This window comes from Formica exsecta, unplaced genomic scaffold (genome assembly GCF_003651465.1).
Source record: "Formica exsecta isolate Colony F162 unplaced genomic scaffold, ASM365146v1 scaffold191, whole genome shotgun sequence".
NCBI lineage: Eukaryota > Metazoa > Arthropoda > Insecta > Hymenoptera > Formicidae > Formica > Formica exsecta.
Window position 1 is genome coordinate 2828258 of NW_021849211.1, and position 26474 is coordinate 2854731.

The 26474-nt window shown below is 32.2% G+C and overlaps 4 protein-coding genes and 1 long non-coding RNA gene across 9 annotated transcripts in view; 2 read left to right on the plus strand and 3 right to left on the minus strand.

Moving 5' to 3' along the window:
* The window catches only part of LOC115233787 (GMP synthase [glutamine-hydrolyzing]), a 6486-nt gene extending 5640 nt beyond the window's left edge, over positions 1-846 (minus strand). The window contains exon 1 of one of the 2 annotated variants that reach the window (XM_029804372.1): positions 699-846. The gene's annotated coding sequence lies outside the window, so the exon portion shown is untranslated. Of the gene's footprint in view, positions 1-693 lie in introns of both variants that reach the window. The other variant, XM_029804373.1, reaches the window with a different exon arrangement.
* A 2446-nt stretch (positions 847-3292) lies between these two features.
* On the plus strand, positions 3293-4691 carry LOC115233794 (ejaculatory bulb-specific protein 3-like). The gene is made up of 2 exons (XM_029804383.1): positions 3293-3548; positions 4281-4691. The coding sequence occupies exons 1-2, from the start codon at positions 3350-3352 to the stop codon at positions 4451-4453; spliced, it is 372 nt and encodes a 123-aa protein (XP_029660243.1). The 5' UTR covers positions 3293-3349; the 3' UTR covers positions 4454-4691.
* Positions 4692-4953: 262 nt separating this feature from the next.
* LOC115233795 lies at positions 4954-22128 on the plus strand. Its single transcript, XM_029804384.1, has 11 exons — positions 4954-5868; positions 6690-6900; positions 8236-8843; positions 10074-10329; positions 16881-17277; positions 17569-17782; positions 18735-18937; positions 20221-20363; positions 20614-20919; positions 21153-21355; positions 21551-22128. Exons 2-11 carry the CDS (start codon positions 6699-6701, stop codon positions 21734-21736), a joined length of 2718 nt encoding a protein of 905 aa, XP_029660244.1. The 5' UTR covers positions 4954-5868; positions 6690-6698; the 3' UTR covers positions 21737-22128.
* LOC115233797 lies at positions 18820-20221 on the minus strand. The gene is made up of 3 exons (XR_003883839.1): positions 19479-20221; positions 19265-19370; positions 18820-18942 (listed from the first exon to the last, which is right to left on the minus strand). It is a non-coding gene; the product is annotated as an uncharacterized LOC115233797 (long non-coding RNA).
* LOC115233785 (GPI inositol-deacylase) lies at positions 21393-26442 on the minus strand. Of its 4 annotated transcripts, none has more exons than XM_029804368.1 (11): positions 26301-26442; positions 25892-26075; positions 25522-25675; positions 25297-25401; positions 25102-25205; positions 24593-25036; positions 24273-24526; positions 23771-24196; positions 23316-23699; positions 22814-23185; positions 21393-22729 (listed from the first exon to the last, which is right to left on the minus strand). In XM_029804368.1, exons 2-11 carry the CDS (start codon positions 26045-26047, stop codon positions 22447-22449), a joined length of 2682 nt encoding a protein of 893 aa, XP_029660228.1. In that variant the 5' UTR covers positions 26048-26075; positions 26301-26442; the 3' UTR covers positions 21393-22446. The 4 variants fall into 4 exon arrangements, with proteins under 4 accessions (XP_029660228.1, XP_029660230.1, XP_029660229.1 ...); XM_029804370.1 differs by having other exon boundaries at positions 25892-26069; positions 26301-26385; XM_029804369.1 differs by having other exon boundaries at positions 26156-26381.
* Positions 26443-26474: the final 32 nt, after the last annotated feature.

The following is a 26474-nucleotide window of genomic DNA, read 5'->3' on the forward strand; positions in this document are numbered from 1 at the left end:
TATATGTATATATATATATATATATAATGTAAGACTTATATTAGAGAGAAATAAATCAGATTGCGTGATATAAAATCAAATATTTTGTATTTATGCAGCGAAAAGATGATTTTGGAGTAAATTAAAATTGTATACACGCATCACTGTACTGATGATCATAACTTTCATGAATATATTCATATATGCATCAAAAATTTTTTCACATCGGACAGTGAATTTTACATTTTTTCGGAATACCAGTCTCAAAAGGTATTTATTGCTACTTATCTTCCCGTTAATCGTGCAATAACCTAGTGACAAGCGGAGAAGACAGGGGCGAGGAAGGGGGGAGGAGGAGAGGAGGAGGAGGAGGGGGAGGGAGAAGGGGAATAAGAATGTTTCCGACTTCACGCATGCAGCGGTGTGGACGTCTCTCGAGAAAACTACTGTACATTACAATTGACGTTCTCTAGCGCGACGATTCGCCCGATACACCCTGTATACGAGCCCGATGACGAACGGAGGGATCGCCCTCGCGATTTATGACGGTGTTTCGCGCGAGTCACCAGTTATAGTTATTTAATGGAAAAACAAATCTCGCACACACACCGGCCGTGAGGGTGCACGCACTTGAGTTCTCGCGTATAGAGCGGATCTATTATTATACTCGTTATCCCGTACGTCGCGTTCGATTGAAGGATTGTGCGATGTTACCTTACCGGATCGTTCGTCGTGAGACACCGCACGCGTGGATCACCAAATAAAGTAAAACTAATTACAGAAGAACAGAATGGACAGACATCAGACGAGGCGGCCATTCGATCGCCACAATGCAGCGCGATCGTTGACTGCTTTCAAGTAGCGGTCGCGAAGGCGCGCCAATCTCGCGATATTAAAATTACTAGGATTCGCGAGAGCGCGCGAAGATACGCGCATCTAGGGTTAAATATGAGCAGGGTCATAGGCCGTAGATTTCCGAATTATTAAAAAACATGGAAACCACAAAGGCTCAATTAATGAGTTACCGAGATATTGGCAAAATAATATAGTATAGACTGTTTAAAAAAAATATATACGGGAAAACAATCGGGAAAAGGAAATTATATGATAAAATATAAGATCAATGATGATACCCAAGTAAAATAAGAAAGAAGTGAAAGTATCAAAAAAACCGAAAAACAAATACTTGTTAAATACCTGCCTGAAAAAAAAAATTAATGATTTACCGCGCTTGGCAGTTGACAGTTCGTGTGCATTTATTTTAATTAAATTATAATATCATAATAACTCCAGACGCGATGCGTGTATCTGATCTTTGTATTTTACGTAGAGTATATAATGTTACGTTATACGTGTACCATTTATTTTCTTATCCTATACATTATTTAATACACTTCCAATTAAAAAAAAAAACGTATCAGTAAAAGATGTATATACGATAATCACATGTATGAAAATTGCCCCTTTTGACGGATAACCCGTTATACTAATGATCTTGTATGTCACTCACATATTGTAATAATAGTTTCATAATACGCATGCATAAAATATAATTATATATATTATGATTTGATCGACGCAACATTAACATGCATAATTAAAACCATGGAAAGCTAATCAAAACTAATTTATAACATATATCTCTATGAAAGTATACTTTAATTAATTAATTCGAAATATATTATAATTAAATTGAAATATATTTTAAATATTTGAAAAATATATTATATATAATATTTAAATAAAATGTAATAATATACCACTAAAATATATACGTACATGTGTGTACATTCGTTTCAGTACAATTTTAAAAATAAATTTCCGTCAAGAATATCACAAAATAAATAAATCATATTTTATAGAATTTTCTGCAGTTTTGAAATTATTCAAAATTTTTATTTAGAAACGCAAGCAGAATTGTAAAAGAAATAATATGTAAAATTATGCGGTGTAACAAGCTTAACAAGATAATTTTCGATAATTAAATAATATTATACAGGGTATCCCAGAATTCGCGCACACAGAATGCACAGCGTAATTGTCCGTGCTAAAAGAAACAACTTTTTTTCTGGCAGAATTACGTCTAAACAATACTTTTTAAATAAGAGTTATTTTAAGTTAACGGATGAACGCTCTAGATTACGCATGAATCAGGGGCGGCGCGCAAACGGCGTGCGTGACGCGTGAGCGTGTTATACACTATTTTATTATTTCGCTAAAGATTTTATAAGAATTATACATGATATCTAAATATCGCTATTTTGAATACAACTTACTTAATAAGAGAACATTCTCTAATTGATATCACCGAAGCAACGATTGAAAGTAAAATAAGTAGATTAGATAACACGTGAATAATTTTGATCCAAGATTATTGTTCCAAATAATATTATACAGGGTATCCCAGAATTCGCGCACACAGAATGCACAGCGTAATTGTCCGTGCTAAAAGAAACAACTTTTTTTCTGGCAGAATTACGTCTAAACAATACTTTTTAAATAAGAGTTATTTTAAGTTAACGGATGAACGCTCTAGATTACGCATGAATCAGGGGCGGTGCGCAAACGGCGTGCGTGACGCGTCAGCGTGTTATACACTAATTTAATATTTCGCTAAAGATTTTATAAGAATTATACATGATATCTAAATATCGCTATTTTGAATACAACTTACTTAATAAGAGAACATTCTCTAATTGATATCACCGAAGCAACGATTGAAAGTAAAATAAGTTGGAACAATAATCTTGTATCAAAATCATTCACAATTATTCACTGTGTCATCTAATCTAATCTATGTGTTATCTAATCTACTTATTTTATTTTCAGTCATGATCGATCTAGCCCTAAATTTTAAATAGAAAACACACACTTGGCGTTAAGTATACCAATTCCATATGGAGCGGAAGAGAAGTGGAGAAGATATGATTACGAGTGTGGCATTGCATGTTAACCACAGCAATAGCAGATTATATTCTTCGCGTAGCGAATAAAAATGTAGTATTTGCGTAGCTTATTAAGAACAACAGTTTCGATCCTCGTTGATGATCCACGATAATGAAGACGCTATGTAAACCAACATTGAGTTCGCAAGAGCTACCTTAATGACTATCTTACACGAGCGAAACAATCGAGCGCATGGTTGTTTCGTCTTGTCTCGAGTCATCAATTAATCCTTCCAGGATCCTGAATCTTCCTTCCGTCCATCTAAAATATATACAATTACAATTAGTATGACGCGTGTAACGACTATTTACATAGTATATTTACGTAAGGAGCAATTCGCCAAGGGCGAGCGCGAATTATAAAAGAGAACGCCGTGCTGAATCGATATTCAGTTTCGCGCGAATTCTTAATAAAGCCAAAAAATATGGGTAAATCGAGTCTCTGCTTGCTGGCCCTCCTGGCCGGCGTGTTGGCGGCCGTCATCGCCGAGGAAATGTACTCGGACATGTTCGATCATATCAATCTCGATGAGATCTTGCCCAATGATGAGTTACGAAATCAGTATTACAATTGTTTCATGGATACAGGACCATGCATGACAGAGGACCAGAAATATTTCAAGCGTATGTGATATCTTATCAGTCTTATCTCATATAAATTTAGGAGAACGAAAGATATAAGATCTTTTTTTTTAAATACACATTAAAAGTAACATTATAGTAGTATTATTAATTAATTACAAGTAATATTTATTAATTAAACTGTAATATCGCAGTAACAATATTATTCTCTCTTATCTAATTTTAGTAAAAAATATGGAAACAGATAAGATATTTTACAAGATGTAAAAAATATGATCGATAACGTTATGTTATATTATATTATAAAACTATAAATTATTGTTTATATGATAAATGTGGGTGTGCTTATTATTTGTATTGTATATTTTTTTAAACGCAGTAATCCTCGATACTTTTTTGTCTTTCTGATATTAATACAATATCACATAAAAAAAAAAAATATAAAGAATCATTTTTCGCACGATCTTCTTACTAAAGAGATTCAATTAATTTTTCGCTCGTGTACGAAAAATTAATTAAGAATATTTTTAATTCGTGCAAAATTTGCATCATTAAAAAAAAATTATTTCTTAATTAAAATATCTGTTCGTATATAAAGCTTGGAATAAATATATTAATAAATATTAATAAATATTTATTGTAATAAATATTAAATAATAATAAATGGAATAAATAAATTGGAATAAATATATTAATGATATATTGTAGAAATGTAGAAATCGCTAGGATTTCGAGATAAGTCCATCGAAATATTCGAGTTTTTACGCTTTGCAGAGCATGCCGCTGAAGCATTCGCGACAAAATGTCGAAAGTGCACGGAAGTCCAGAAGAAGAACGTAGAGAAGATAGTCGTGTGGTACACCGAGAACCGTCCCGACGAATGGCAGGCGATGGTGCAAAAACTCATGGACGATGCGAAGAAGTTGAATATCACCCCCGTTGCGTGATGCTACGACCGAACGAATCCCGACATATCAGCGCCTTCCGAGCTCCTGTACATCTAATTATCTATAAGTGACAAATAATTAGAAAGAAAAGCGATTTTGTGCCCTCGTGTGTAGTTTTCGAGGATGCATAGCTGTAATATATGATACGAGCACAATATACAGTAGACGAAAGCAAAAAATACAATTTAGCAGTGTACACGTATAATTTTAACTGACAATAAAAGCCGCTTGGTGAAAATTGGACCGAATATGTCATCTGTACATTATCATCGGCTACATTTTATATCGCCTTGTCAATCATACGACGACGTGTTTACACGCGTCGTCAAACACCCGCGAATCTCTCGCCAAGATCCGGACTCTCGAGGAAAAGAGTAACAAAACAGCGTCACGTCACATGCGTAGTCACGCGTCCCCGTTGCCGCCGTTGCCGTCGTCGTCCTTACGCATGCGTCGGAAATATATTTCATTATAGAGCTATCAGCAGCAGAGGGATGATACTCGATCTGTGTCCATCGACGAAGTCGTTTCAAGTAGTCGTGATATGTGATCACGTCGGGAAGGACATCTGTCTTTGTGCAAACAGTATTATTGTACTTATCGCGGCCTCGATTCGTTTCATTCCTGAAAATCCGTCATGAATCACGTCGATTGTCAGCGAGACGATCGATACGGGTGGCGGAAAGAAGTATACGAGGGTGAAAATATCCTGACGTGTATGTCATGCGACCGAGTTCAGCAATAACCCTCCGGAACTTTCCGGGGGAAGAAACGTCGCCGAATCATTGACGACGATAATGAACATAATCAGTAACGATCAATTAACTTGATATCATCTTGTGGCAATATTCCGCATATCAGTCGACGGCAAAGCCGGCGACAGCGACGTTCACGGCTGTCGCATAAAAGTACTGTACGATAGTATTGAGTATTAATAGACATGAGCGAGTACTCTCGCTGTCTCGAGCTCTACTCTCGGAACAAAATATTATCTATTTTTTCTTAACGCATTCGAAGTTCTATTCTAGTGCGAGATTTCACACGCGAAACGACGCGTTCCAAATGGAAAAAAGAGGAACAAAAATTCGGGAAACGATCGACATTTCATATGTAATTAACGGATTTAATCTTTGTCTCATCGCGAGATTCTGTAACATAGCGTGACGTGACGCAAGACAGGAAAAGCAAACGCGCGATTTCGTTACATGAATACAAATATACTACGTGTCATAAGTATTAAATATCGTATGGTAAAACGAAGAGAAAAAAAAATAATAGCGCATCGTATATTGTATATCACATTTCTATTGGAACGTGATGATTGGAGGCCGACTCTTATTACCGGACGACACAAGAGAGATTTATGTGAAGATAAAAACGAAGAGACAAGCTTATGAACGAGCGCTGTGAACCAGGTATTTGTGCTACAATTTGCAATATTGCAGAAAATAATTCTACGATATATATTTTTTCTAATATTTTTAAACAGGACGCTTTTAATTTGCTTTCTAGAAATAGACGGTTTCGCTCAATGTTTTATTAACATGAATTTTTCACGTTTCCACGTGTTTTCCTTTTTACGTCAAGAGCATCTTGGTACAATATCGTGCGATTTGGGTGTTGTTACAATCTATCTAATCATTATATATACAATCTAGTGATTAGATTATTGCATTATCATAGGCAATATTAGGTTATTATTAGGTTATTGCATTATCATAGGCAATAATTTAATCTTCAATTTTCCCTCTTTCGAATTCAGATCTTTTAAACATTACGAACAGTTTTGTTTGCATGCGTGACATGCGAGACGCATGCACGACTCATACATTTATACTTTGGCACTACTCTAATTAACATATACAAAAAGGGAGATTACGGATTAACCAATTAACAATAGCCATTCTACGATCTTTTTTTGTATACAATATTAAAAATAAATCTGCGATCTTTCCACTTGTGTGTTATCTTCTGTCAAAAAGGTTCATTTCTATATTATTTTACTTTAAAATAATTAATTATATATTTATAGAGATAGAGTCGAACACATTTTTCATCGTCTCGCACGATTTTTTTCTTACACGTGTATTTTTTTATATCAGGAACATTGTAATTTAGATTTTTTTCGTATGAGAAAAAAGAACGTATCGTCTCTTGAAGAATATAAAGATAAAAATGTAGAAAATTGTATTCGAAACACGTCATGACACATAAATTGATAATTTTATCTCGGTAGCGCAACTCAATGAAAATATTCGCAAACATGAAAAAGAGATTACTGTTATGCGGCTTCGCCTTCGCCGTCGTGCTCCTCATCCTCATGATCTCGACTGAGAACAACATCATCCAAAGGATACCTTTCCTCGACGTGTCGACGATCAACGATATCAGATGCTATGATGAAACCTCGTCCGCAGATGGCATCTATGATTTCGATCCAGAATCAAGTAATTAGTAATATGACAATTACTGTTATTTTTTCTTTGTATCAAAAAATCGATAAAGTGGAGCAAATACATAATTTACGGACTTTATACTTGAAATATGCGATTTCAGATACTTATAGACACTAGGCACTATATTTACACATTTGAGAAACTTTAAACATAAAAATGCATCAATTCCGTCATAAGATTTACTTTAGATATCTCATTTGAAAAATTTTCTTGATATATAAAGTTATACATAGCAGAAAATACAACATATAAATTTTCGTTATTATAATTTTTCCAATGGTATAATTTTTATTAATTAAAAATCTAGAAATATTCATAAAACTAAAATTTATTACTCTCTAATATTTATTATTTTACTTTATAATATTTTATAAAAAAAAGTATTTTAAAATTTTTTGAAATTAAAAACGATTCAACTGTGGTTAAAAAATTGTTTCAGAAAGATAAGCCATTCGTGCTAGAAAAATCTAACTACGTATTTTAATTACTGATGATCGTGCAAATAATTATTCAAGTTAATCATTGACGCTTTATTTTCCTGTTTTGATACGCTCAGCGACGCAATATTACCATTATAATATATATATATATATAGTTAGATTTTTCTAGCACGAATGGCTTATCTTATATATATATAGGATATGTAGAATTGTGCAAGAAAGACGTAATATAAAAAGCAATAAAGGATAGTCCAATGTCTCTTTGAAGATAGAGATGCACTACAAAATGCGCGATAAAATATATTATAGTAATGAAATCTATTATAATAACTGATTTTAAACACATCTTTAATTGAAAATCCTTAATTATTCGCATTCAAAATGTCTTGTGCGTGCAGAAAAATCCACCGATATTTTTAAATTAAGTCTAGATGCATCTTACCATTTGGTTATCAGCAATGCATCATATTTTTGTTTGATTTTACAGAATCAGATAACGATAATATTCAGTATTACAGGATTTATTCACTTTTGCGTAAATTTCCAAGCAATATATTTTTCTGCGTTTAATGTGTCTCAAGTTGTTTTTAAACGATTCCAACGCAGCGAGATTGTCTGGGTTTTTTGAAAAATCTGAAAATACTTATGCGTACCAGCGAAAAAAAATGTTGAAAAAAGCTTCAATATTTTTTATCTTTAGTTATACCAATTAATTTTATTTTTATCACATTTAACATAAAAAATTGACTTCTATATAATTAATCTCAACACGTTCTGATCTGTTGCTTAGTTTGTGGAAATATATCTAGTAACTAAAATCTTTGATATATATTAATATAGGCATTTGTGGAAAAAAATCGTTCATGTTTTACACGTTATGCTTCAGACGTCGACAAACCAACACCAGGAAGGAACATCTTCTTCCACGAGACTTCCTGCTTCGGTGAGGAGGGTTTCGTGCTGAACGCCCGGCAAGCCTGCGCCGTGGAATCTGCGGCGCGGATGAACCCGACGATGACCGTGTATTTACTGTTCGTCAGTAAATCCGAATTCTCCAACAGCACGCACGAGATCATCAGGCACCTGCTCAATTATCGTAATATCAAGATCCGGCACATCTATCCGGATAGATACGTGAAGGGCACGCCGTTGGAGGCATGGTACACCAGCGGCGCGCTGAAGAAGAGCCACTGGCCCGTCAGCCACATGTCCGATATGCTGCGTTATTTGACTCTGTGGAAGTACGGCGGTATCTACCTCGACCTGGACGTGGTGGTCACCAGTTCGCTCGAAAATCTGACGAATTTCGCCGGTGCCGAGGATTGGGACGATGTCGCCGCCGGTGTCATGGGCTTCGACATGTCGGAGCTTGGTCGACGCGTGGCTGATGCCTGCGTGCGCGATCTCAAGAAGAACTTCCGCGGCGATGTCTGGGGCAACAACGGACCCGGGGTTATCACGAGGACTTTGCAGAAGCTTTGTGGGACAATAAATGTGAGTATTGAAAGGATTGTAGTGTAGCACAAGTGTATATTTCTGAAAAAGGTCCAGAAATATTGATTAATTAATTAGCAATATTTACTGATTTGCAAGAACCTACTTTAGATACAATTTAGAAATATATTTGCATATTATCGGTAATATTTATAACTTTAAATTGCGTCTCTTCCAACGGCACTCGAGAGAAAACCAATTAAAATTAAATTTAAAGTTTTAATTGACAATTTTCTTAATCTCTTAAAAAAAGAGTTTATCTATTTTCGAAGAAATAAAATAAATATCAATAATCTTGACGTATTTGACAAAAATTAAATGAACAGGTGGTTTTAAAAATTATGTATGAATGAATAAATAAATTATTTAAGAATAATTGTGTATGACTCTGACATCTGTTCGACAAGTGTAATACAAGTGTTTATACAGAAATGATAAACTGATAGGATTAATTTGAATATGTCATTTCGTGACGTTAACAACTATACATTTACTTAGTCCTTGTTTAAACAAACGCTAATATACGTAAAGTAAACAATAAAATGCATTAGTTAGTGAGATAAATAGGAGACACCTTCCATTAAATTGATTCGTCCGGCGGATATAGTCTATTATATTTTTAAAGATGCCGATTTAAATCACAGTGGATCAAATTTGCAAAAAAAAATTGTCCAAAAATTCAGTCAATTTTTGACAACTTGCTAATTATGAAATTAAAGCATGATTGTTGAAAGCGTTATTAACGAACGGCGTAATCCGTTTTTGCATAGTATTTTACGTTTTACAAAATGCATTCTAAATATTAACAAGTCTCGGAGAAGATACTGTATCTTAACGCAAATAGCAAATTGCAAACACAGACATTTTGAGATAACAGACAATAACGCTATAAATAATCATTTAGAACGCATCTCGTGTGTAACATTGTAATTTTTCATATGGATTTCTAATCTGGCGAAATCTCTCGCATACGTGCGTATTCTCATATCTTGCTAATTGTTAATAATTTATGTTTTATTTCTACCCTATCTCTGTTGCACCTTATCAATTGCATGATCTATTATGATGATAATGATTTATTATTTGGCAGTTTTATCCTAGTTTTGAAAAGTATTGGCGATGTTTGATGATTTAATTTTGAAACAATCTGTATTGTATATATGTGTAAATGTATAAATTCTCTTCAATGTATAATCTAAGAAAAAAATATTTTTATACTTTACTTTATAGGCGCGCGATATGACGACCGACCGTTGCCGCGGTTTTACGGTATATCCGCCGTCGGTCTTTTATCCGATTCACTATAAGAAATGGAGGAAATATTTCGACACGAAGGACAGTAATGCGACGTTGAAGATACTGAGCAAGGCGAAGGCTATTCACGTGTGGAACAAGTTGAGTAAAGCTGAACAGGTGCGAGTGAACAGTCACGTGCCGTACGCCATTGTTGCGCGGAATTATTGTCCTTACGTTTTCGACAACTGTGGTAAAATATTTTGAATCCAAGTATAGTTATAGAGGTAATTAACGGAAGCTTGACTGATAGAACAATATAGGAAAAATCCACACGAACCACGCAATTTCTGTAGAAAAAAATGCATTTATCTGGCACTAAGAAAGGACGCGATGAGTCAAGGGTTTGCCGAATCAAATGTGTTAAACGAGAAAAAGGCTGATTTAGAAAAGTGTTCTAATGATCCCGCAATACTTATACATAAGGATAAAGCGTATATTTATAACGATGTCCGAGAGACTATAAGTCTGTTCTTTATAGCTGAACTGGCTGCACTAGTTCAGTTTTATCTTTCTCCTTCCAATGTGGAGAGAAAAATATAAACTCTCGACTAGTGCAAGTAATCACTTTAGCTATAAAGAACAGACCTTATATCGTTCTAACAAAGTATTATCACAAATTCCCGCAATTTATTGAATAATAAATCGTGCTGCGTGTAATGTCACTTCGTAAGTCGTATGTATCTTGTATTGACATGATGACCTCGATAGTGTAACATATTGATAGCATATTGCTCATTTGTACAAGCCAACAAATCATTCCTCTTACGCCATCAAGGCGGAAAAGTCTATTTTTACTACTGAAGAGACTCATCAATTGTATTTTTCGCATTTAGATTATATAGTAAAAGGAAAGCCATTTTGATCATAAAATTATTCAAATAAAATTCTATAATAAAGTTAGTCTCTATGCTCAATAAAAACATCTTAGCGAGCGAAAATCTCCGCAAAATCATTATAAAGGATTATCCTCGCTGAATAAATTTCCAATAATAATTGTCTTAAGTGTGTATCGTTTATGCGTGCATACAATTCTTGGAGATTGATCTATTTTATATCAAGATACGTTATATCGATTGTTCTAGTATCGAATAGTATATTAATTGACGGATTAGTATTCTTAAAGCGGAATAGATAATTGCTCATTGTCAGCATAAAAAAGACAACGGTTAATTTAGTAAGCCCAATGTTTTCGTCTGAATCTATTATATATATATATAATAAAAAAATCGGCGTCACATCCGACGAATGCAGCTACAAAAACTATAATCCACTAGTACAAACTATGAAAAATAACTAATTATTGATAATATTAATATTAATATCAATATTAATATTAATATTAATATTATTATAATCAAAGATTTCGGCGCACAGCAGTGTAATTTATCCCATTTTCTAAGAATTTGAGAGAATTAATCAAACAATTATGTACTTCTTCTGTGTTCATAAATGTGTTTAAATCTGGAATCAATTTTCTCGAGTTCTTAACAAAACGAGTTAGATCACTTGTGTGAAATGAATTCTTTGATTTTATTGTGCTGTGAATATTATTAATATCGATATTACTGTTTCGAATATATAATTTGCTGCGAATATGCAAAGTTTAAATACCCGACTATACTTCGCTGATCTTGCAAAAAAACGACGTCACTGGATATATCTCATTTTAACTCATCGCATAAAAACTCAATACAAATGTTGCGATAGTATTGATATTATGGCTGTGCGATAATTTCTTTTATAACCGAGATTCACGATAAATGTGTTTCGTGCATATTTATCGGGTAATCTACAGGCTTTTTGTAAAATCTATCTTTTTTGTAAAAAGACCGATTTTACAAAACATGCAATATATCTATATTGTAACATATCCATTTTTTATAAGTTTTTCTTTGCGTTTTTCTGTTGCATATAGTTTGATCTTAGTAGTAATAAATATTTTCTTTGTTCTTATTTAATAATTGAATAGGAAAATCAACAATCATACACACATATCCTTGATTTAAAGATATATAGAAATCGAGTATTACAAATGGCAACTTGCCAGTTTAACTCGATGTGTCAATAATTAATGTTTCAAATTATTAGGGTGTAAACTGGTTGAAAATCTTGTTAAATTGTTGGTCATACATATAAATTATGTTCTTATATTTTACATAAAGTATAATATAAATTTGATTAAATTCAGTACTTAAAAGATCCAGAGAAGTTAAGAGTCGAACATGGAAAAATATAAAATTTAGTCCTTTGTACTATTTCACATACATGTTACAAAACTAAAGCTGCAAGCGCAATATAAACAAATTCAAAATTTGAGTTGAATAAGAATTTTATCAATTTTGTATCTCAAATGTATGATAAGAAAATGTTTTCTAATGTTCGAAATCTAATATTTAATCTATTTCTACATTGTACAGAGATACGTAGCATAAGTTCTTGAAAGAATTGAAGATTTATTTGATCTCTGAATATACTTGTATTTATATAAGAATATTCAGTTTCCCGTTTTGCGAATATCTTGAAAATAATGCATTTTCTTGAAATACGTTTCAAACGAAAATCATGTTTGATTTCAAAGAAGGAACAAACCTTTAATCAACACAATTTTGCTTCCGGAATTTGAAGGAAATTCCGGAATTCATCTTTGATTCTTTAATCGTAAACAAAATTGAGCTAACTGCGAAATGTTTTTGAAGTGAAGCACTTTGTTTGTGAAGCACATTTTTGTGAAAGCACGTTGTTTCCACAAGATATTCGGGATACGCAATTGAAATGGGATTTAACTTGTATGTGTGGACGGCAAATATTATATGAAGAAGTTTAGATTAAGAAATTTTTCATTTAAAAGCTGCACTGGATTAATCTTAGATCATTTGTTTATTTAAAATAGTCAATATAGCTGATTTTATTTTCATAATAATTTGATTTTCTATAGAATATAATAATGATATATTGTACGATTATTAATAAAATACATGTAGATACTTCTCCCTTTTTTATTCATTACATTTTATACTAATTTTGACTTTTTTGTTAATTCTTTATAAATAATAAATCAATAACAATTAATACTTTGATTATTTCTGAAATGATATATAATTAGAAGAAAAATTATCAAACAAAAATTGGAATGTAGAGACAGAGAAAACGCTACGTTATATAATAACGAAAAATTGTTTATGTACGAAGTTGAAGATATAAAGGCTTTATATTTTAAACTAAAGAAATAATAATTATTTATATCGATTTTCTAGCTGTATATATTTTGCATATAAAAATATGAAGATAAAATCATTCCAAAAGTTTGAATAATTAAGATACTAATTGCTATTATTTCACTGTGTATATGTAGAAATTTAAATTTTATTTAATTACTATATATTAAGTTGTTAAATAATTATATATACACACGAAAAGTCAATTTCGCATTTGACATTGTTTTAGATGTGCTATTTTTAACAAAATAATTTAATAATGACTAGTATGTTTTGAAATACTTTGAAGGAAAAAGCGTAATGAAAATCTCATGCGAAAGGAATCTCATTCGGTCAATCTTCGCGCTTCCGAGAATATTAATAATGCCAATGGAATGTTTCAAGATCTATTAAGCACGCGCGATAGATTGTTTTTCAAGTTATATGTGCATGCACAATAAGAAAGACTAAAATCCAAACAAAGATTTATTTTTCTCCGTCAACTTCTCTATCTTTAAAAGTTTTACAGCTTTATATATTTTTTGATAAATGTACCTTCTTCGAAACTACGCACACACTTCTTACATCTATAAATTTACGATATTTCCTCAAAGTTTTATGGATAATTATATGAAATTGTGAAATAAAAAGTTATCTTGCGTGCATCAGATTATATGTTGTTTTCGATCTTGAAAAATTAATTGTTCAATGTGACTCATCATCACCACAACATATGACTCGAATAATTGATTCTTTATAACAGAAACACGATTAATTAGTTTCGCAATTCTTTCTCAAATGTTTTTCGTGCGAAAGACTAATTGTCATAGTGCTTAAAATCCACAATACATTTCTAATATTAATAGAGAAATTATGTTAAGCGATATAAATTATATTAACATTAAAAGATTGCTGCTAAATATTAGCTTTGCTTGATGCACAAATCGACATTTCCCTAAACAAAAAATATAAAAAATCGTCGAAATAAAACTATATCTGGTTTTGCATTCGCATATCGTTTGAAAGATATTTGATAGAGATATCTGCCAGATATTACGATGAAATTAGTTATAATCGAGCAGCGGAAAGCTATATTTGCTGCACACTCATCGTGGAAGATTCTTCTTCCTCTTTATTGGCTTCCCACCCACTTGCAAAGACGCAGTATCACGCTGATCTCTTTCACAAGAGATTATATACAACAATTATATACCGGTTGCGTTATACATATATTAATTATTAATTGTTCCGTGTAAATAAGTCATAAACTTTGACGAGTTTACAGTGTAATCACCGCGAGACAGGCAAAGTTATCTGCAAAGTATGAAGAAACGTCGCGCGTTTTTTATGTTATGTCCCCTATTCGGATTAACGGCCATTGTCTGTGTATTTTGGAGGGAACTGTCGATGGAACTGACAGGCGTCGTCTCATCCAACCAACTTTACTGCTACTGGAGCAGATCCGATGGTATCATGGAACTCGAGCAAGGAGAATGGGGTTAGTGAGAAGAAGCGAAAAATGGAGATGTCCCTCTCCTCTTCCAAGTTAAAATAACGATCTTAGGAGCACGCGGAAAAAGAATCTGCTATTTAATGGAAGATGAATTTTAATATCAAACATACTGCGGACTTTTGAAACGTTTAGAGCCCTATATTGACAATTTTTGATGAATAAACTTTTGAAGTATATATGATAGCTCGTCATATTGATAATAAATAGCATTATAATTTGTATATTTTTCAAATACGATATTCTTTAAAGAAAATATATCCGGCCTTTCTTCGAGAAATACATTTTTTTAGTATATATTTTTTACACAATTATAGATACATTCAATAATTAGATTAGATTATAATTGTTCAAAAAATTATCGTGTAAACTTGGAAAAACGAAACTATCGATTGTAAAAAAAAACAATACCTAACAATAAGTAAGATAATTTTTCTTAATTGAGATATACTCTCAAAGTCCTTGATCTATATGCTACTGGGAAACTTATATGCAATTATTCATTTATGCTAATGGCAAGATTGACAGTAAAGGCCGTGTCACGCATTGCGGATGCGAATCGGATTCGAATTACGGACTGTGAATCGTTAATCACCCAATCAGATTCTTGGCTACTTTGCTCTGATTAGATGGTCGACGATTTGCAGTCCGTAATCCGAATCCGATCTGCGTCCGCAATGCGTAGTGTGATACGGGTTTAATAGAAATACGCGATCGTAGATCGTACTAGACATGTTATATAATTGTATTTGCGTAACTTATTTTTGCATAGAATTATAAAAGAGCTTCATACGAATCACGTAGTTGTATTATTGGCAATAACAAAAGATATTGCCTTTTATGTAACATTGAATGAACATATGTTTGCAGCGCTATGTTTGTTGCTGCTTGCAATTCTAATATCGCGGCTTGTATACACTCAAAAAAATGTCTTGCTGATATAGGTAGATTTCTAGGTTAAAATTTATCGCTATTTTTTGTATCTGTTAGAATATTGTCTGTTACATATAGAATTTATAGCAGCAATATTCTAATAATATCTTCTAGAAAATTTAGGTCCCATTGCCAAATGTTAATCACTGCATTGGATAAATATGAGTTTCGATACTACAGCTAGAACGATCTTTGTGAGAAATATAACTGCCAATTATAACTGCAGCATCGAAAAATTGAGAGAAATTGTTTAAAAGAGCTAGATAGATTGGGCGCGTTATACAAATATGTTAGATGTGAGGATTATATATTCATTTGTTTCTTGCCGCTAATTTTTTCTGTGTACCACAGCCAAACTTTATAACAAGTATGATTGGCCTTAACATGGATAGGCGCCACAGAAAAACATTCTTTCTAAATTTCACAAACAGTTCAGATATAAAGTGTGTCTCTGTCACTTAGATTGATTAAATGCGAAACATATGCGATATCACAGTATTTGCTAATCATTTATGTACCTCAGTTAATTTTGCGCACCCAGAAAATTTTTGCTGTAGTTGCAATACCACTTTTTTGAGTGTAACATTAGATGAATTTATGACACTGTGCATGCGATGTAATATTATATCCATTCGTATAGTTACAAAGGATACAGTCTTATGTTACAATGTAATATTTCCGTCGCGGTAATTCATATTGCTGTGAATATTTTTGCGAAATGAGAAATATTTTCACAAAAGAATATTTTGTGATTTGAGATATGATTTTTAATATTGCATTTTTTCTTAAAGAAAAAAAAACATCGAGAAAATCTTTCTACACGATATTTAATCCTTAAATCGAAATATCAATCTCTGAAATTCAATTGTATAACTTAAAAATCTTTTAATTGTACAGTAAATGTTTTTTATAGAATATAAAATAATTTGCAAAATTATTTTTACACTATTACTTTGAAGAATTATGGCGAATGCATGAAGGAATTTCAAAAGTCGGATATTGTCTCTGATTAAATATTTCTTTTATGTAAATATTTCAGTTTAAAGGATAAAATTGTTCGGAAATTTATTCGAGTATACATACTTGCTTTTATATATTTTCCAGATACAGAAATGCTGATACCAAGTAGATGCATATTCTTTCACAAGACCAGTTGTTCACCGCCATATCTCACTTCTCGACAAGCGTGCGCCGTAGAATCGGCAGCCAGGAACAACCGCAATTTGAATGTCTTCGTGCTTTTCTTCGCAACCGGCCAGTTTTCTGAGACATCCCAAGCGTTCGTCGATATCTTGCAAACATACGATAATGTGTACATAAGGAGAGTACGTTTGTCGAGATACGTTATCGATACGCCGTTAGAGAACTGGTTTTTGATAAACCTTGGAGAATTTTCAGAAAATCACGATTGGCTGTACAAAGGCTTTCACGATTATATCCGGATGTTGACATTGTGGAAGTTCGGCGGCGTGGTTTTGAATCTGAACAGCATAGTGCTGACGTGAGTTATCGCAATCATTTCTATAATCGAAGGCCACAAAATAAATTCGGTAATGGCAAATAAAATTGAGACAATTCTTTTTAATATTTCTCCCATTAATATGCTAGTAAGAATAATATATCTTAGAAATCTATGTCAGATATTTCACGGAAATTTATTATGCGTGACTATAAACAAGTATTAATATTCGAATGTTTATAGAACTTGTCGCAAGATGCAATAATTGATAAATAAATATATGTAAATAAATGTAAATAATGTAAATAAATAAATGTAAAAATTTATATTTAGATCTTTGGACGAGTTGACTACTTTCGCGGGTGTGCAAGATAACCGGAATACGGACGTCGGTGTATTTGGCGTCGATACGAGTACGAATTTTGGCAAAAACTTTGTCAACGCATGTATAGAAGTTATTAAAAATATCAACCCGGACAGCTATTCACGATACAATATCACAAGAGTTATAACTGAAGTCCTGCAAGAACTCTGTTATCAGCGAGACGTGAGTACACAAAGATTTATTACAATGTAAAAGCAACGTTATAGGCGAAAAAGAAGATAAAGTTATATTTTTTTCACAGATTAAAAATAAATTTTTCATATATTGAAAAATTTTTTGTACAGATTGAAAACCGTTATTTTTAATATTTTACACGAATAGTGTTATTTATTACATATATTATTTATTATATGCATTAAATACAAAAAAAAAAAATTATAATTTATAAAAAGATTTTAGAAAAAAGAATAAACAAATTTTTTTATTAATTTAATAATTTTTTACTTCATAATGTAATACTATCAAATTTCGTATCTCGTAATAAATAAAAAGTTGAAAAATTCAATTATTTTATAATATATGCATTAAATACAAAAAAAAAATTATAATTAATATAAAAAGATTTTAGAAAAAAGAATAAACAAATTTTTTTATTAATTTAATAATTTTTTACTTCATAATGTAATACTATCAAATTTCGTATCTCGTAATAAATAAAAAGTTGAAAAATTCAATTATTTTATAATTCCATTATCTTTTAAATATTATTTTTTTTAAACAAGTGTCATAGTTCAATTTTTATGCGGAACATATTCTAAATATTTCTCAATTTTATAATACGAATCACAAACAAAAAAGAGAATAATTTTTCCATCGCGTGATCACGCAGTATCATTGCGTGATCGACAATAAATATGTTTATCGATGCTGCTCGTTCGAGCGTGTCGTAATTTAATAGATCTCGTTACGTTAGAACGCATCGAATAATTAACGTGAATGACTAATATGCCAAGGCAATTTAGATATGATACCATGAATAATTTATATATGCGGGGAAAAAAAACCGCAACGGATAACTTGCGGTTTCAGATAAGTTCTCGACTTTACGATGTGTAATTAAGTTAATTTGAATAATACCTTGTTTATTAATTTGAATAATACCTTGTTTTCGCAGAACAAAGAATGTCGGCAGTTCACGATTTATCCACCGGAGAAATTCTATCCTATGCTTCCTTATTCACGAAATGTGGACGAAATGAAGATAATGAAAAACGCAACGACGATTCATTTGTGGACAGATCACAACCGGAACATTAAAACGGACGCTGTGGCAATTTACAGAATGACCGTTAAACAGCATTGCCCGAAGATATACGAGTATGCTGAAAATCAATTTTAAAATCATAACATTAGCAACACTGGTTAATATCTATACATAATAAAAAATATACATAATATAAAATATATGTATGTGAACATATTGTAAATTAAATATCTTAGATATCTTATTCTAAATTAAATATTATTGTACATAAAATATCTGTTTCTCTCTATATATAGTTTAAGTAAATATATATATCGTATGAGTTTTATACATTTGTGTAAATTAATTAATAATTAAGTATATATAAACACGAAAAATATATTTCTGCATTTTTATATTTATTCCTATCATAATATTTTTATTTTTCTATATTTAATTACCTTTCAGTAACAATGGCGTTCTGGCACATTCCAATGGTATTTCTTATTTACAGTGTTCGTGTAGCGTCCCGATAAGATTACTCGATCCATTATGCGTGCCTTTGACCTATAACAATAAATATCATGTATAAGACATGTAGAATAAATATAACATGTATAACAAATATATATAATTCTCGATTTTTACTCAATAAGTTTCTTTGGAAATACATACGTTATACGATTCAAACTTGAATTTTTGCCAATGAATAAAAAATTAAAGAGTGTTTAATTGTCGCATTTTTACGCCGCATGTTAAACCGCTTGGATAATTTGTCCGGCGTTTCGATTGGCTCTTCCTTCAACCGTGAAGTCACGGCGATTGGTCCGTTTGAAAATGAAACCAACGCGAAAAGTTTGATCTCTCTATGCATATACGTCACGCAAGCTTTATCTGGATAGGCCCTAAATGACGTCAAATATTTTTTTTCTCGCATATCGAATTCCCCTTTGACACATTTTTTAACCTCGTCTACCTTATTTATGACGTGATTAATATTAATATTTCGTAATATATGCGGACGTATATATTATCGTTATAATCTTCAATGCCGAATCAATGAAGTTGATAGAGTTTCGTCCCGCAATTCTCAGCGACAGAAAAAAAAAATATTTTATCATAAATCCATGAAGAAAATTTGACACATTAAGGTCCCATTATCAGTGAACGATAACGCAAATGATGGGAAAAAATGAGAAAAATCGTTCACGTGCGCTTCTTATGCAAGATTGTTATTGCAATCGTACTGTTATCAATCTACAAGTATGAGATTGCTCTATAATCGCTTGAGACTTGAGACTCGATCGTGTTCGATGAAAAGGGCGTCAACCGCGATATTGTTTCGCGTTACGAAAACATTCAAAGGGCGATCGTCACTAAAGAACACGATCGTTTTTCTCCCGGGCTCCCGGTACAGCACGCATCACGGACAATTGGACGTGTTGAAAACCGCAATGGCTAAGCAAATCTTCAAGGGTCGTGACGATCAATACAACGGTGTCACGATCGATTCGATCGAGGAGGCCTGTGACAGTAAAATATTCGCTCAGCGCCTCAAAGGTGGACGCATTTTATATCTCTATAAATGAAGATATTAATAATTGTATGGAGAAGCTTTTCTCTCTTAAATCGATCCACTTTTTAAAAATCGTTACTTGGTGAAACGCATTTTACAATTAAATGAAAGCGTTGGCGAGTCTTATATTTCATTCTTTTCTGTCAAATGATATTGGAGAAAATAAATTATATATAGGATGGCGACAAAAAAAAAATAGAGATTCATATAATTTATAAATGTCTTTATATATAGATTCTCTAGAGCAATGGACTAAGGATAAAAAACGCGCTGTTTGGTTTCGCGTACATTTATCGAACACGGAATGGGTTCCGATATTAACAGGACAGGGATTTATCTTTCATCATGCAAAAGAAGGATATGTCATGCTATATCGTTGGCTGCCCAACGATGAAGAGTGCAATATTCCAAGATACGCACATACATTCTTAGGTGTTGGTGCATTTGTATTCAACAAGGATACTAATGAAATCCTTGTCATTAAAGAGAAATATGGTCTCAGTAAAGCCTGGAAGCTTCCAGGTGGCTATGTAGAGCCAGGTATTTTTATAGAAGCAATCGTGTATATTTTTTAGTTTTATCGCCATATATATGTATATACATACACATTTGTATCTAATTGTTAGGAGAAGATATTGAAGTAGCAGCCAAAAGAGAAGTTTTTGAGGAAACGGGAATTCAGGCAGACTTCAAGTGCCTTGTATCTTTTAGACATGTTTTTTAGTTTTATCGCCATATATATGTATACATACACATTTGTATCTAATTGTTAGGAGAAGATATTGAAGTAGCAGCCAAAAGAGAAGTTTTTGAGGAAACGGGAATTCAGGCAGACTTCAAGTGCCTTGTATCTTTTAGACATGGACACGATTATTTATTTGGATGCTCGGATATATACATGATTGCATATCTAACTCCTCAAAATTTTAGGATTCAAAAATGTAAGAGGGAAATTTCAGAATGCAGATGGATGAAGGTACAATGAGGGTTATAAGATTCTTTCCTTGTGTATCAAATCCAAACCAAGATATATTTATATATAATTTTAACAAAATATATCACAATTGTTCAATATATTAAATTGTACTGCAATATACTAATATAATGCACAGCATGTTTTATCTCAAATTGTTATATAACTGTTTTATAAATATCAAGTCTTTTTCCCCAGTTGACTGAATTCATGCAGCATCCAGAAGTACATGCAAATAATAAAACTCTAGCGGAAAAAATAGTAGATTTTTTGCGACATGAAATGGGCATGGTTGCAAATTATGGGATACACCCTATTTCCAAAAAACAGATATGTGTGTACAGTGTAGAAAACATAGATGTTGGAGCTACATTTGTAGAATAAGCTATTTTCTATGCAGAAAAGAGAGATATATTTATATATATAAAATGAAATCGAAATTTTAATAACAATGATGCATATAAAGAGGCATTGTTACAGCCATATGAGCAAACGTACAAAATAATAATTTAGATAACATAGCTAAATACTGTATATATAATATTGTTATTAAATAATGTTATAAATTAATGACGAGATTTTTTCATTAATAAATTATATTAATATCAACAAAAATAAATTTACGTATACTTATTTTATACTATACCTACATATATCACAACAAGAATCGAATCTTGCGTTATAGTATATAAACATCCTCTGATTAATCTTAAAGTGTCGTTAAATAAGCTGCCTTAAATCACAATTATTCTTAAAGTGTCGTTAAATAAGCTGCCTTAAATCACAATTATTCTTAAAGTGTCGTTAAATAAGCTGCCTTAAATCACAATTATTCTTAAAGTGTCGTTAAATAAGCTGCCTTAAAGAGAATCTTATTACATATTACATATTTTGACTACTTTTGTACAAAATAATACTCTCACATGTATGCCACTATTATAACACTTTTTACATTTCTCAATCTAATATTCGAAACATAATAAATTTTAAATAACATATAGTCATGGCTATGAGTTCAGATCTTTTTATACAAAATTATTGATGGATGGTGAGAAGAATTACATAAACGTAATGTTTCTGCAAGTTATTACTTCTTAATAAGATAGACTAGTTTTAGGAATCATAGAATTTAGTGTGATGAGTGTTACTACTGCGGCTGTGATAGGTGGCATACACCAGTGATAAAAGAATGGACGTGGAGCTGCCGTCATTGAAAGAATGACCCAGCTCGCAAGACGTAATACGCTGCTTAATATAAGCGAGCAAATTCCCTCATTCTTAGGGTAGATGTGTACAATACCCAATGTACTACACGTAGTTAATATTATCCAGCTTGTTAGAAATACAGGATCTTCTGAAGTGAGTCTCATGTCGTAGCTGTATATTAATTCATTCTCGTTAAAATATATGAGTCACATTTATCTGTGATTCTAAATTGAAAAATTTATAATAAACACATACCTGAAATTTTTCGCCCAAACTAAGACAGATGGAATTGCTGGGACTGCAGCAAAAGTCCACAATAGAAACAAGATAAGATGATTATATATTTTTTGACTGGTGTTTCTATCGTTTTCTTCTCTTACACTCTTAAAACGTTTAAACCACTCAAAATGCTGCAGCGAGGCCATTAATATCTCCTCCAAATAATCTTCGTACATTCTTGTTAATTTCAAAAAATACAAAAATACTGAAACAACCATAGCCAGAGCCCCGCATGTTGCTGGAATTAGGGATAATACGAGAATAGTTGTAATAAATGGTAGCTGGTTTAGACCGTTCAGTAACCAATCTGACCATGTTGTTGAGAAAGTTATTGCACGTGCTAAAAATCTGCCAAAAAAAAAAAAATATATATATATAAAACTTTTATCCATATATCTTATCATTATTAATTAATTTTCTGATTACATAATTTTACGGGAACATATTTTTACTTCAATGTAAATAGAAAATTTCTTACTTGACAGCTATTCCATGTGCAACAGAACCAAGAAATATGACACAGCAGCATACAGCAAGGGCAGACATGCTGATGATACATAAAGCAATGCAAGCTTCATAAGTAACATTGAAAAAAAAAGACAATACTATTGTAACAATTACAGTTGGTAGCATGTCTGAACTATGTATCCTTATTGAGACGAACAGTAAAAGTAAGCTGATAATCGCTAGATAAAGCAACGGCCAACGATCCCGTATTCTACAAGAGATCTTATCGATGATTCCACTGGGTTGAATATTAATCGCATAACTGCACTCTGGATCTAATGTTAGTCTTAAACTTGCCGTTTCGTTGCGACGTCCGTAAAGAGTTTGCATTTTTATCGTTTTTGGACCGTCATCCCTGCATTATAAAAAATCAAAATATAGGGTGAGCTTATAACAAAACTAAATCACTGCGACAAATGTACTTACATATTCATGAAAAATCTCGATTGAGTCGATCCTGCATTCCACGGTTCTAGCAATTCGACAACAGCATGATGTTTGACGCAATCTGTCGATTTTAATTCAATAGTAACCGCGTCTATAATGTTAGAAAGCGTCACGTAATATCTTATATTTCCCTTGACGGTTTCGATCAAATTAGATCCGTAGAAGCCGAAAAGATATTTAGGATGAAAGAATTTATTTTTCGTAGTTTCTACTCGAGTGTCGTGATAATAGGAATCGAAGCTGACTGTAAGATGTTTATTCAAATCTTCTGGGGTTATCCTTATAATAACATGCGTAATACCCATATAACTTATTTCTTTCAGATCTAAATCAACAGTTTTTCTCAGCCGATTTAAAGGATCTATTAAAATTCTTGTATTATTCGTCAAATTCCAACCCCAGTCACTAAAAAGTATATATTAAGCTTTACCAGTAAATAATCATTTCTTTTGTAGCAATAATATACAGTTTCATGTATTACCAAATTCTTTTTTCATTTTGCTTCTTGGATTCTGTGCACATGAATAGCCAATCCTTGTTTTCCAAGTTTATCGTATCAATGGTTAGGAAGTCGGATTTGTGAAATAGTTCTACCACCAGATATACAGTAGACAATTTTTTAGGTCCATTCTTATTGCTCCAGACATATTGCTCAGATGGAATATTTATCCATTCGCTATCGTTTCTAAACTGAACTTTTTCCTTATAATGATACAGCTTCTTGCCTGAACTATGCTGAAATTGCAATTTTGTATTGAAGAAATGGTCTTATTGCAAAGATTGCAAACAATTATTACTTACTTGTAAAAAATGATAAGATAGGGCCTGCATTTTCAAATCAGGATTCGATGCAATTTTAAATGGCTTGTTCAACTGATCTACAGCATCAAACAGTGCACGTACGATTACGAATATCAGTTGTTTACACCATAAAATACTCAAATGATCGGTAGATTTCCAGACAGCGGGTACACTCGTGGAAAGGACATTTATATCTGCCGTACGATCGTAAGTTTGCGCAGCGGTTACAAGTATGTCGCGCGGTCCACCTCCAACAGATATTACCTTCACTCCTGCATCCTTAAGTTTGTACAAATGTTTCTCCAATTCCTTATAATAATTGGCGAACACATTATCGAGAACTAAGGCTGGAGTATGCGGTGTAGCCAAGTTTATTATAATACTTGCAAACGAAGCGTTCATATTTGGCGCTAGTAAAAGAGCTCCTTTTGCTATGACACCACCCTATGAAAGAAATACAGATTAATTTCTCAGGCACATTGCATGAGATATATACTTGTGTTTCTTACCATAGAATGACCAATCAGCACAACACTATCCATCTTATTCTTATACAGAGCTAATATTGCCTTTATACAATGCGAGACGTATACAGTCTGTTCCATGAGCACACCTTATATTAATAAAATTAAAAAATGACAATTAATATCATGTACAAAAATATCAATATAGATGCAAATCGATATTATCTGTATTATTTTTACCTCCATACAATGCAGAATAATCCTTGTTGAATGAAATAGTGAAAAAATCAAAATGGAAGGGAGTCTTTCGGCTTTTTCTTAAACTTACTGAAGCAATGGAACGTACTAAAGAGAAAAGAAAAATGCAAATAATACATATATTAAAGTATATGCTCTATAACTATAAAGATTTGTCATAGAATTGATTTTCTATAATGTTTTTATAACAGAGAAACTAATACAAACCTTGCTCATGAGATCCAGCATTGCCTGGTATAAAAAGAACTGGTATTCCAGAAAAATGCATTCTTCTCAATTTTTCTGTTACAAAACCTTCTCCATAGGCATATAGTCCAAATCGCGGATATTTCTCCTCTATATTATTGTTCAAAGATATTCTCTGAAATAAAATAAATTGTTTAAGAACTTGCTTTTAATAAATGAAATAAGTACATATTTACATCTTGATAAAGAAACAAAGAGAACAAATGTAATAAGTCTAGTTAAAAAAAGATAAGACAAGTAGATAAGAATTAGAGAGATAAGCATATTGTATAATCTCCACTCCCATAGAGAGAATAGACCATTCTGATAAAATGTCTTGCGCGATACGTACCACATACTGTGGGTATTCGAACATGTATGTCATCTCGCATGTATTCTCTTCAAAATCGGTGATGTATCTCGCGACCCCGAGAATGTAGAGTAAAGTGACCATTGTAAAGAATGGCACCAGTAAACCGTAGATCATTATACATTTCATTGAAACCATCTCGAGTATGTTTCCAAGCCTCCTAAAACTTAACACTGATATTTATTATCTGTTATTCAAGTGTCTCGAGATAAATTGATAAATTCCTTTAAAATATTCGGCACGTACGTTTCTCGTCGGTTACAATTCAAGTTATATATATGAACTTAATTGAGAATATATGTGTGAATTATATTATTCGATAATATATATTAAGATAAACGGAAGTAAAAATTATGTATTAAAATATGAAAAAAACAATAATAAATAATACCAGATCGATTTCTATTGAGTTAACATTAAAGACGAGATCTTTCAAGGTTATAATCCGGTGATCCGGTCAGATGTTGAAAAAAACACAGGTTCGAATAAAATTCTGGTCATGCGCAGTAGCAATATTACACAGCAATATTTCATAGGTCTGTTCTTTCATGGTTCGTTTTGTGTG